We start from the raw sequence: 14,100 nt of genomic DNA on the forward strand, positions 1-14,100 counted from the left end.
GGAATGTGATTGAATTACCTCAGGTGACACTGAAATAATAAGACTGGGAAACGAGACATTCAAATTGCTATTTTGGGCAGCAAAATAAATGGCAATTGCTGAAGTAGAGAGGATGTAAAATGCAGGTGAGCTCTAGGACAAAAAGCGTTTTTGAAGACCAGAAATTTGTTAACATCCAATTTCAATTTATGTATTAGAAATACTTTTCTGGAGTTATTTGTCTGGAATGTAGCCTTGCAATGAAGTGAAATGTGAACGATAAGCAGCTGAGACAAAAAAAGAATAGGGGCTTTTGAAATGTAGTGTTACAGCAGAATTCTGAAGATTAAATGTGTAGACTGAGTAACTAATGATGGGTTACTGAACCAAATTGGGGAAAAGGAAAGTTATGGCACAACTTGACTAGAAAGAAGGATCAGTTCATAGGACACACCCTAGGACTACAAGGAATTGTCAGCTTGGAAGTGGAGGGAAGGGCAGGGCGCAAAAATTGTAGAGAGATCCCAAAGGATGAAATCAGTAAACAGATTCAGGTAGAAATAGGCTGCAGTGGTTATTCAGCAATGAAGAGGCTAGCAGAGGACAGAATTGTAGAATAGTGTGGAGAGTTACTTCACATCAGTCTTCGGACTACAATGACAATTCATCAAAATACTTGTATGAAACTTGTCCAAAGTCTAGTATAGTTTTGTGAATTGATCTTACAGGTACAGTTTTTATGCCAAAATGCATTAAATACAGCAAACTGTGTTAAATATGGTATAAAGGTAACATTAGGCTACTAGTTCAATTTTCTACTGCAATCCTTTTGTTTGGTTTGGCACTGACATTTGTTGGTTTCACCAACTCTCAACCAAATTATCATCTTCCATCCCCACCTAGGCATCAGGCTACACTACATATCAGTCAAAGGCAAAGGGTGTTGAACACTCATATGACAGTAGCAGTAAGACAAATGAAATGAAATTCAAGAAGTAGTTGCAAATACAGGGGCAAAAAATGCTCCATCAACAGCAGATCCAATAAACTGACTCAAGACAAGACAAGTGTACAGATTAACTGAAACGTCCAATATCGCTTCGCCAACTCACAACCAAAGTGTCACAAATGAACTTAACCTACACTCCAAGCCACTGTTTCCCAACAGGTGGTCCGCGAGCTATGCCAGAGGGGTCCGCAAGATGCTATTAGAATAAAAAATATATTTCGTATCATAACAGATTTTTTGTTTTGGCTGCTTCCATCATGAGCAGAACTTTAGCGAACGCTAACTTCTGTGTCTAGCGTCTTCCTAGAGCCAACTAACGCTAGCACACTCTAGCGCAAAACTAGAATTAGATAGAGGCAAATAGTTCTGCTGTATGCCGTTCGACTGCGCGCGCTGCCTCTTTGCAGCTGACAAAGACAATAATGAATATGTCAGTGGTTTTTCTAAGTACCAAAAATAGAAAACGTATAAAAAAGACTCTTAATTTGGCTTTTTTAGGTACTTGATACTGCGATATGACAAGGTACCAATCATGCTTGATGAGGGGGTCCTCGAGAAAATTTTGTTGGGAACCCCTGCTCCAAGCTATGCTTCAGAGCAGTACATCACATGTAATATTTTGTAATCACATTTGTTGTCCTCATCAACAGTCAGCCAAGCTGTCACTTTCTAAATTAACCTCAATCTCTAGCTATACTGCAGATCAATGTCACCACAACTTACATTTGAAAAACTTGTATAGAAGAAAAAACAATACTGTCAATGGTCTGTTCTCTTTCGGTTTACTCAGAAGTTAAGTTACACACCACATTTCATTATGTTACAGGATGAAACCAACATCCGGTATCAGAAAGTTCAGTTGACCTTCAATGCTTGGGGCAGGGACTGGGAACCGTAGTGGGTCTATGCAATATAATAATAATAATAATAATAATAATAATAATAATAATAATAAAATGGAAAAGAGCTAATGCAGGACACTTATTTCTCTGACAATCATTACTTTCACTCGCATACATCTCACAAGACGACTATAAGGAGCAATACAGGGAAATCATAGCTCATATTGAGACTTACTGACAGTTGTTCTAAGCACACAGCATTTGCGAATGGAACATGAAAGAGGATAAATGATAGTGGTACCCAAAACACACTGTCACATACTAAAAAAATACCAGTCCTGAATGTAATGAGCCTCTCAAAAATCCTCGCCAATGAACAGCATCAACACCATGACTAGTGATTCTCATCGTTTCAAGAATTAAAGTTTTTTTTCCAAACCTGCCTAATACCAATTTATAAATCCCTCTTATTCCAAGATATTTGCTCTCCTCTGTGATGACAAAAGCTGTCCCTCATAGTTTGTATAGATAATGTCATTTACATATGTTATCGATGACGATTTCCGCTTGGTCAACAACTTATCGGCAGTTCTCAACTCTTTCACATGCGATGGACGATGACATCTGAATTAGCCGACATACATATAAGGCAAATTTATCTTTAAATTCCTTGTCGCCTTGTAGGATGGCAATCACAGTTACTTTTTTCGCAAATGTATTTCAATAAGGACCCTTCATCTGATCACCAACTCGTAAAATGTTAGTTAATTTTCATGGTAAACATTGGCAGGATGTTGATGGTTTTCCTGATAAATATAGAAAATCTTGATAACGGAACTAGATTCACTATCACATCAAATGAAAGTTGGCTGTTAATTTCAGCTCCTACACAAACAAGAGAATTTTGAGTGTTTAAACAGAGACGTTTAGTAAACAACTTCTACGGCAGATTTTGACACATTCAGTTAACAAGTATCGTTAAGCAGTACACATTAACAGCTCAGAGCAGCCTCAACCATACATCGAGCTTTTCAATTGATACACTAGACAGTATCGATTGTCATTATAATTTTAAGGCGTATCCTAATGTCAAGGATGATGGAAAGATATATCATTTGAGCTTCACATTAAGAATATCTATGGACGTTTCCGAAAACTTGTCAAAATAATTATAGAAATCTATGTTTTTCAGTGATACGTAGAAGGTACAATTAATGTACTGGGAGCAAGCGTCATATATCTATAAATATCAGCCCATCTTTTTTTCTTGACGTGACAAATCATTCGCATCCTGCTTTTGCCTTAACAGTGCGCATGCGTAGTTTGCATAGTATTATGGTAACTGTTCATTGAGGAATGGTGGGTGGTGTTTTATTAAAGTTGTTTGATTACGCCAGTTATTAACTTTTTTTTTTTTTTACAAAATGTGAAAATTTTACAATCGTTTAAGTGACATTTGTTTGAGTTTTTCCGCCTGTAGAAATATGATAATTGGCAAATTTGAAGCTTCATTTGGTTCTTTGCTGTCGAATAAAGGCACTGGTGGTTTTTATGGAACGAAGAAAAGTGTTGTATTCTGCGTTAAATCGCGTTAACAGTCAATCCACTGGAACAACGGAGTTACACATTCTTATTGCTTGGAATCAAACCGTAAAGTGAGACTGCTGTTGCAAACAACCAAGTTAGGAAGTGGATGTGTCATAAAAAATTGTCTCGTGTTCCTATATTGACATGTGTTGTTCTGAAAGTGCCGAAGGCGTTTTCCTGTGGAGTGCATCAATTAATTGTTTGGAAACTGTTCATATTAATCAGTCATGGCATTAAACAGAGTTATTGTGGATGCTTTGGAGGTTAGAGTGTGGTGTTTTCTGTCTGTTTACTTTCACCTACACTTTCATCAGATTTGAATGTTAAAAGGAGCGATGAGAAAATAGTAGCAAGTGTTGCTGATGTTTCTTGTCATGTCGCCTGCAAACATGTTTCCACAAGAAATCAAATGTGCTGCCCATTATGTGCCTCAACCGTTGAAGAGAAGACCAACATAGGCCACAAGAATGTCAGGAAATGTGGAAAACAATCGCTATATAGTACAAGTGTTCGTGGGTGCTCTTTCACAACATTATGAATCACTGTCTGTGGAAGCTGGAAAGCAGACTACATCTGAAGAAATAGTGTCTTGTATTGTCGAGCGACTGTCGCTAAATGATAGTAATGGAAATCACTATGAACTTGCCGAGGTGGTTGGTGATTCTTTTGGCCAGGAATGCAAGGAAAGAAGACTTGGACCGAATGAGAAACCTGTTGCTGTTATGCTGTTGTGGCCCAGGGTGCTTGACTCTCATCAACAGTATTACAGGTAAGCTTATATAACCTTTTGCATTTGGAGAGGGTGATTGCAGCATACTGTCATATATTCTAGATATATTGGTAGTAGATACTGTACTGCAGCTGTTATATTTATTTGAGATCTTTGATGAATCAGTTAAGATAGACCACTGTTTATATTTCATTGTAGGCTATGTAACAATATCGTATTAAGTTTACTTGCAAGAGAGAATATTTGTGATTCTGATTGTTTGTGCAGAGATTGAATAGTGCTCTACCTTTTTATCTTTTAACCTAATTACTGTTTTATGTCTTCAGTATTAGGTAAAAGTTGTAATGTTGCTATGTTTGACTGTCAATGTGTTAGGCCTGTGTCCACTTATTTCTCAACAGAAAAACTGACAGCACTGACATGAATGATTGTACACACAAAAATAAATCATGTATGATGAATGGAACGAGAAAAACTAGTATTGTTCTTCTATCTTTTGTTGCTGAACAGACAGACAATTTTTATTTGCAGTTGGAACTTGCATTTTTGTAAAAGATCTCATCTTTGTTTAGTTTGTGTCAGTGTAGCTCATTGACATCTTTGTTGTAGTGACACTGATCGCAAGCGTGGTCTGACATCTAGTTCATGTTGGAAGGAAAAAATGCGGTTACTTTATCATAATTTTGTGTGGACTTGATGATCAGTGATGTCAACTAGTAGTAAATAAAATAAAGCAGTTTCTTTCAGTTTAAATGTATCATTCCAGAAAGTGTAGTTGAGTCAGTGTAAGTTGATTCGTGGCAGTTGCAGTGAGTTGGGTGTGGCACCGTAGTTGGCCTACATCAGCCAATAGTGTAATGCAATTGTGTAAACTTCTCTATGGCAGTGGCTCAGTGTTATCACAGCTCTGTAGATAGCTACTGCTTCTGCCTGGAGCCATTAGCTTTTCACAGGTGAAAACTGGCAACAGCCCTATGAGCTGTCGGGGTTTTCTTACACCGTCTCGATGTTACTTAGTAATATAGTTGTTGGTTTTGTTCTGCCCATAAAATTCTGTATTAAGGCTAGCTTACGACTGAGTAAAAATAGTATATTGAAAGTTAAAGGAGTGATGACTAGGCTGTACTTTATTCTCGAATGTGTGCAAATTATTGTGTTGCCTTTCATATTGGTGCATGTTTTGGGGGAGGGAGTTTTTGATAGAGCTAGTATGAGATAGTGGTAATACTACATATTACTCCACCCAGGCAAATTATATTGTGATAGCTAAACTTAAGTAATTACCTAATCAGTAGTAAATACAAGTGATTCTTGTAGCAAGCATAGCTAATATTGTACATAACATCTTGCCCTACTTCTAGAGTCTATATTGGTAGCCTTTTCTTGGTTTTCATTTCCATGGAGTATTAGCATCTTTCAATTAGGAAACAATGTGACATGTTTTTTAAAATATTTGTCTTCATATTCATTGTGTTTCATACTTTTATTGTGCTGTGAATTTTCATGGCTATACACAGAGGAGTCTGAGCACACAGTTTTAAGTGATGTGATGCGAGCATAAAGTTTTCTTTATATCTTGTGTTGGATGAGTATTCAAAATTTTTTTAAGTAGATCAGCTGTGCTGCGTCTTTGTGAGTATCATTCTCGGGCAGGTAGACGTAGTTACACATCAGTCTACCAGAGTGATATGTAATACTACATATTACTCCACTCAGGCAAATTATATTGTGATAGCTAAACTTAAGTAATTACCTAATCAGTAGTAAATACAACTGATTCTTGTAGCAAGCATAGCTAATATTGTACATAGCATCTTGCCCCACTTCTAGAGGCTATATTGGTAGCCTTTTCTTGGTTTTCATTTCATATGTCTTTTTCTTATTTTAGTTCCCATATTAATAGCTCTTAAGCACTTATAATGAGAGTGTGGTCATATATAAGTCTCACAGGTTTTCACTCTAAACTAAATTTATCGTTTTCCCATGATCATTTCTTATTTTGTTTTGTTGGTACATAATTTTTTGTACTCTTTCTTATCCAAGGTGAAAATGCAAAGACATCAGCATTACTCAACAAAGTTATAAGGGGCAGTTATATGAAAATGAGACAGATTGAAAAAAATATTAGGCTGTTTATTGTTTCAAAAGTAATCGTCATAACTGTTAATATGTTTTTTCCATTGTGAGATAAGACAGTTAATGCCTTCCTGAGAAAATGTTTGCGGTTCCCTGCAGAAGCCTGAGCATACCCAGACATGCATCACTCCATAAGAAGCAAATTATTGGCCCTGAATGTCTCTCTTCAGGGCTCCAAAAAATATAAAAATATCCAGGTTGTCACTTTGATAATATTGAGATGCACCATCAGGTCCAAATGCCCAGGTATGTTGATAGACAGCATCATTCTGTTGCAGGATAGTGCTTGCTCACATATTGCCTTGCTTATTTTGGCTACACTGCAGAAGTTTTGCTGTCCTCCGTACAGTCCCGATCTCTCCCCATGATGCAATTCTTGGTCATAAGTTTGATTCGGATGAAGAGTTTCACATCTAGGTGCAATTATGGTTCTGTAGGCAATAGCAAACATTTCTCCATGAAGGCGTTGAACGTTTTGCGTCACAGTGGGATAAAAGTATTAACAGTTATGATGAGTACTTAAAAAAAACAGTTTACTAACATTTATTAGTGTGTGATATTTTCATTTGACAGCTCCTGATATATTTGCGTATCATTTATTCATGTATTTATTTTCTTTTGGATGTATAATCTGCTGTACACCATTTTTTATTGGTATCATTTATCTTAAACTCATAACAGCAATTTTCAAACTCTACATACATTTATTTTACAATAATTTGTATGTCCCTTTGTCACCATAACCACACAGATGAAGTTACATTTTGAGCACCCAGTAACCTCTGATGGTCATCGTACAAAATTCAGATATTTTTTCATTCTTAACGATTACTGCCTTTAGCATAAATAACATGTTATTAGAACCCGGGTAGGTTTCTCTAATCTACAACTTTGGAGTAAGCCTCAGAAGTATTGTGCCCTATGCTTACATGTAGAAACTGTAGAACTGCTGAGAACGCCTCTTTCCCCAAACGGAAGGCACCAAATTGTACACTTTTCACAGTGATGATATCCCTGTATACATTTCATTTTTCCTCAAGTGTAGATCCTGCTTTGATGCATCTAACCTGTTCCATATTATATGTATAAGGATACATCATCCTGCTTATAACATCTCATTTATTCTGAGACCAGTTTACTCCTTCAGTATTATAAATACATATGAGATTGCCTAGTTTACTTGATTTCTAGTTTATAAATATTCCTCTACATTACCTTAGCCAGTAGCTATTATCATTGATGTCTTATCATAGTTATTTTTTATTGACCTTTATTGCTCATTAGAAACACGTTAAGTTATCCCAAACCAGTGCCTACTCATGCTGTTATGGATGCCATTGGTTACTCATTGGAATATGTTATTCAGAAACTGTGTCAACTTAAGCTGCTTTGAATGCTGAGAACACCTCTTTCACTAACTTGGATGTTACCATGTCATTAATGATGACGTCAAACACATGCCTTACCCTTCGCTTGTGAATGTGATTTCACTAACATCTGAATACTATATTGTGCAAGATATGGAGTGTTTCAGAGAGTTTGTGACAACTATCTAAGGGTAATGGACCACATAGGGAACATAGACACAACTGAGATATCTGCTTTTTTCTATATTAGTTTTATGTTTCGCTTTTATTTTTTCCTAGATAGAAATGTGATCATTCCATGTTCCTTTACCTCACAGTATGAAGCCCAGGTCCTTAAAAAGCACTGAATATTATAACAGGAGTGGGACAAATGTATCTGCTTCAGTTTTGTCAAACTTTTGTATGATTCATGAGTGCACAATTTTGCTACCATTGTGTTTGCAAATATTGTATGTATTGCACCGTTATGGAATTAGTGTAGCTACTAGGGCTTTTTGGACCTGCCAGGTTAGCCGAGAGCACTAATGCACTGCTTCCTGTACTCGGGTGGGTGCACCGGCCCCGGATTGAATCCGCCCAGTGGATTAACGATGAGGGCTGGTGTGCCGGCCGGCCTGGATGTGGTTTTTATGCGGTTTTTTACATCCCGCTAGGTGAATACCGGTCTGGTCCCCGTGTCCCGCCTCAGTTACACGACTCGCAGACATTTGAAAAAAACATGCTGAGATTGGCGGGCAATGACTGAACAGCTGACGCCACTCAACACTCATCAGTTCTATAAGATAAATTATTATTTACACTACAAACACCTGCATATCATACTGTAGCTCAACCAATAACGGAATGAGTCTTTATTAATCATGTTTGAGTAATGATACTCTGTGGATTCTTTGCAAAGAGAGATTTGGGTTTGACTCGTTTTGTCATTTTGTGCCAAGATTGGAGCAGTTTGTAAAAATGGCCTATAATTATATTCGATTCCGCAAAATTGTAAGAAAGAATGCATTCAGATGTTGCTATACATCGATTGTTCAAAGCAAGGGGAGGGTCTCAGGGTTTTCACAGTACATGTTTTCAGGGTACATGTTTTCAATGAGTTCATTGTATGCAGTGTAATACTGCACATGATTCTGAAGACAGTGGAACAGGTGAAATGCCCTCATAGCAATAAATTTCTCATCTATTCAGATTCCTTTAAAATGTTAAAAGCAATACAAAAGATTTAAGCAGCAGCATAAATAGTGCAAAATATACAGGACTCCCTCATCTCCTACAGTGACAGGGCCAACATGTATCATTTTGCTAGGTACCTGGCACATATGAGTCCAGAGAAAGTAAGAAGCTGACAGCAGCCGAGGTAGCCAGTAGGGAACACAATAAGACACAATACACCATTAGCTTGGAAGCTGCAGTTGTCTTGTTGACTTCAAAAGCTGTGGAAATGGGAAAAGAGGAATGAACTGTGGCCCGTGAAATGATAGATTCACCTTTGGGTTAGGTAACACAGGATGATGTCACCCTCATCCACCTTTGATTCCCTCTTCCCTGTTTGATGTGCAAACAATGATTGGGAAGAATGATTGTCAGTGAGCCTCTGTATTAGCTCTAATTTCCGGAATTTTGTCATTATGGTCATTTCACAAAATGTATGTGGAAAGAAGTAATATGTTGTCTGACTCTTTGTGGAAAGTACCCTCCTGAAATTTCAATATTAAACCTCTCTGTGATATACAACACGTGTCTTTTAGTGTCTGCCACTGGAGTTTATTGAGCATCTCTATAAAACTCTTGTGCCCATTATACTATCCCATGATGAAACGCGCCACTCTTTGTTGGATCATCTCTATGTCTTCTATCAATCCTACCTGGTAAAGGTTGCAGATTGATGAACAGTGCTTGAGAATCATTCAGATAAGTGCCTTGTAAGCCTCTTCTTTAGTGAACAAATCACATTTCCTTAAGATTCTTCCTAAGAATCTGTTTTGAGTCTGCTTTTCCTACTATTCATTTAATGTGCTCATTCCACTCTGGATAGATACTCTCAGATATTTTATGGCGATTACTGTGTCCAGGAATTAGTTGTCAATAGTGCATTGTACAGCAATGGATTTCTTTTGTATATGTGAAATATGTTAATTTATTTATGTTCAGGGTCAGCTGCCAGTCCTTGAAATCCTCTGTAGGACCTTCTGCAAATTGTTACTGTCTTCCGGTGTGCTATGTTCGTATAGACGACTGCATCATCTGCAAACAACCTTAAAGAGCTACCCATGCTTTATATTCAATCATTTATATACATTCTAAACAGTAATGATACCCCCATCATTACCTTTTCATCTGTCAATTTTCTCCCCTTAATAGTGACTTGTTGAGTCCTGTCTTAAGGAAGTCTTGAATCCAGTTGCAAATCTGTTCCAATACTTGGTAAGCCTTCTTTTTTTTTTTCTCCCACTCCACTAAATGACAGTGCAGGACAGTATCAAATGCCTTCCCCCAAAGACAAGGAACACAGCAACAACCTGAGTACTAATGTTTAGAGTGCTGTGGATCTCGTGGAGGAACAGAGTGAGCTGAGTTGTTTTGCAAGATCTCTCCAGAACACATATTGATACTTATAGGAGTGATTTTCATTCTCCATAATTCTGCAACAGATTGGTGTCAGCAATGTAGAGCAATAATTATGTGCTCCTCTCCTAAGACCCTTTGAGAAAACAGAAATAACTGGTACTTCCTGCAGGTGCTACATATCCTTCATTGCTCCAATAACCTATCATAAACTGCTCCCTACTACTAGTAGGGGGGCAGGTTCTTTCACATAATATCTGCAGAATCTTAACAGGCATTTAATCTGCTCATGATAACTTTCCACTACAAAGCAGTTGTAGCTGTTTTTCTGCTCTGAGATCAATTATCTCAATATTTACCATTTCAAAGTTCATACGATGGCTGAAAGGATGAACTGTGTAAAGATCTTTTGCTATGAAGTAGTTTTGGAAGACTGAATTCAGTATTTCAGCCTTTCTTCTGTTATTTTCCATTTTGGTGCCATTATCTACATCTACATAAACACTCTGCAAGCCACTGTACGGTGCATGACGGGGGTACCCTGTAACACTACAAGTCATTTGCTTTCCTGTTCCACTCTCAAACGGAGCGAGGGAAAAGTGACTTCTCTGTGGATCCCTATGAGTGCTAATTTCTCTTATCTTTGTGGGCCGTATGTGCAATGTATGTTGGAGCCAGTAGAATCATTTGTCAGTCAGCTTCAGATACTGGTTCTCTAAATTTTCTCAATGGTGTTCCTCGAAAAGAATGCTGCCTCCAGCCAGGGATTGCCATTTGAGTTTCCAAGACACCTCCATAACACATACGTGTTGTTCAAACCTACCGGTAACAAATCCAGCAGCCTGCCTCCGATGTCTTCCTTCAATTCGACCTCCCAAACACTCTAGCAGTACTCAAGAATAGGTCGCACCAGCATCCTGTATGCTGTTTCCTGTACAGATGAACCACTTTTTCCTAAAATTCTCCCAATAAACTGAAGTCGACCATTGCTTTCCCTACCCCAGTTCTCACATGTTCGTTCCATTTCATATCAGTTTTCAAAGTTATGTCCAGGTATTTAAATGACTTGACTATGTCAAACAGGACACCAGTAATACTGTATCTGAACATTACAGGTTTCTTTTTCCCGCTCATCCACATTAATGTATATTTTTCCACCATTCATTACACCAGCTGGAAATTTTGTCTAATCCTTTATCTTCGTACAGTCACTCAACTTTGACATCATACTGTACACCACTGCATCATCAGCAAACAATAGCAGATTGCTGCCCACCCTGTCTGCCACATCGTTTATGTATACAAAGAAAAACGGCGGTCCTATTACACTTTCCTGGGGCACTCCTGGCGATATCTTTGTCTATGGTGAATATTCGCCGTTGAGGACAACATATTGGTTCTATTACTTAAGAAGTCTTCGAGCCTCTCACATATCTGTGAACCCATATTCTCGTGCCTTAGTTGACAGCCTGCAATAGGACATCGTGTCAAATGCTTTCTGCAAATGTAGAAATATGGAATCTGCCAGTTGCTCTTCATCCATAGTTGACAGTGTATCATGTAAGAAAAGGGCAAGCTGAGTGTCACATGAGGGATACTTTCTAAAACCTCACTGATTCGTGAGCATAAGCTTCTCAGTCTCAGAAAAGTTTAATATATTTGAACTAAGAATATGTTCAGTGATTCTGGAGCAAACCGAAGTTATGGATATTGATCTGTAATTTTGTGGGTCTGTTCTTAACCCTTCTAATATACTGGAGTCACCTGCACTTTTTTCCAGTCACTTGGGATTTTGTGCTGGGCGAGAGATTTGTGATAAATGCAGGCTAGGTTAGCAGCCATTACCATAGAGTACTCTTCGTAAAACCGAGTCAGGACCTGGACCTGGTGATTTATTTGCTTTCGAATCTTTCAGTTGTTTCTCTGTGACAGGGATGCTTATTACTGTCATCCATACAGGAGTCTGTCTGATGGTCAAATGATAGTATGTGTGCACTAATCTCTTGTGTGAATGATTTCTTGAGCATGAAATTGAAATCTTTGGCTTTCATTTTGCTGACTTGAACTGCCACACCAGACTGATTAACAAGGAACTGAATGGAAGCCGTAGACCCACTTAGTGTTTTCTCGGGATGTCAGCCAGCTCTTATGCTAAGGTGTGATGGTGCTAGTTGTTGAATGCTTCATGCATTTCACCTTTTATCCACTTACTAGGCACATACCTCTCCTGACCATAGTTTACAATCTGCTTAAACTTTGCCCATTATTCCTCCACATGTGTCTTACTGGTACCAAGTGAAGTCAGTTCACTGTCTAAGTGAGATGCTAACAGCTGCTTATCTGCTCTGTGTAGCAGAAACACTCTCCTAGCCTTCTTGACTGATTTATTACCTTTTGTAATCACAGTTTCTGAAGAAGAGAAATTTGTTAACATTGAGTATAGATTTAAGTGTCAGCAAGTCGTTTCTGAAAGTATTTGTATGGAGTGTAGTCATGTATGGAAGTGAAACATGGATGATAAACAGTTTAGACAAGAAGAGAATAGAAGCATTTGAAATGTGGTGCTACAAAAGAATACTGAAGATTAGATGGGTAGATAGTGTAACTAATGAGGAGGTACTGAACAGAATTGGAGAGAAGAGAAATTTGTGGTACAACTTGACTAGAAGAAGGGATATTGGTTGGTAGGACACATTCTGAGGCATCAGGGGATCACCAGTTTAGTACTGGAGAGAAGTGGGGAGGGAGGGGGGGGGAGGTAAAAATCATAGAGGGAGACCAAGAGATGAATGCATTAAGCAGATTCAGGAGGATGTAGGTTGCAGTAGTTACTCGGAGGTGAAGAGGCTTGCACAGGATAGAGTAGCATGGAGAGCTGCATCAGACTAGTCTTTGGACTGAAAGACCACAACAGCAGTCGGTATAATGACATCATGATCACTAATTCTTATTAACATTGTCGATAAGGTCTGGCCTAAGGTCTAAGATATTTCCATTGCTTGGACTGCCAAGCTAGCTGCTCAAGACAGTTTTCAGAAAACGTATTCAAAAGTATTTCACATGACTGTGTGTGTGTGTGTGTGTGTGTACCCATCACAATGAATCCATAGACATCCCAGTCTGTACTTGGTAGGTTGAAGTTGTCTCCAACTAGTATTGCATGATCTGGGTTTTATGTGCTACTGGCTGAGGACTTCCTTTGAATGACTCTAGAACTGTTGCACCTGAATTGGGTGGCCGGTAAAATCAGACAACAATTGACTTGCTTTCACCTACACCTGTTATACATGATCAGATAACATAACTGTCACATTCAGCTTCAACCACAATGGAGACAGTATTTTTATTAACTGAAATGAACACTCCCCCTCTTATGATCTCTAATCTGTTGTTATATGTTATATCTTCCATGACTCACTAAATGTCTCAGAGCTTTCCACCTCAGCTTTCAGCTCACTCTCAGTCCGATAATTTGAGTGCAATAAATTTCATGGAGGGCAGTAAATTTGAAAACTTTATTAAGAATACTTTGACAATTTACTGATAAAATTTTGACAGTTGTAGTGTGTCTATTCTGAATGCTGTTTGACTTCCCGTGCTGTTTATCAACTGGCGAGTGTTCATCAGAGCACCTCAAACTACCATCTAGCCATAAAACTGTTGTATGCCCTCCACAAGTATTCTGATACCTGAGTAACTACTTTCTTTGTATAGTGCACCCCTGACCTATCAAGGAGAGTACTACAAATCCCCACATGATAACACAGGTCTAGAAATCTGCAGCCAAGACCGTCACAGAGTCAACAAAGCCTTTGGTTGAGACCCTCCACTCAGCTCCAAACCAAAGGTCACCCATCAACTCTGGGAACAATGCTGCAAATTGTG

The 14,100-nt window shown here is 38.3% G+C and overlaps 1 protein-coding gene across 1 annotated transcript in view; it reads left to right on the forward strand.

Moving 5' to 3' along the window:
* Positions 1 to 3,265: 3,265 nt before the first annotated feature.
* LOC124804595 (unconventional myosin-IXa-like) overlaps positions 3,266 to 14,100 on the forward strand; it is a 348,200-nt gene continuing 337,365 nt past the window's right edge. Inside the window, exon 1 of the mRNA XM_047264786.1 lies at positions 3,266 to 4,186. Within this exon, the coding sequence (XP_047120742.1) occupies positions 3,885 to 4,186 (302 nt within the window). The 5' untranslated portion in view covers positions 3,266 to 3,884. The remainder of the gene's footprint in view (positions 4,187 to 14,100) is intronic.

Source organism: Schistocerca piceifrons, chromosome 7 (genome assembly GCF_021461385.2).
Source record: "Schistocerca piceifrons isolate TAMUIC-IGC-003096 chromosome 7, iqSchPice1.1, whole genome shotgun sequence".
Lineage (NCBI taxonomy): Eukaryota > Metazoa > Arthropoda > Insecta > Orthoptera > Acrididae > Schistocerca > Schistocerca piceifrons.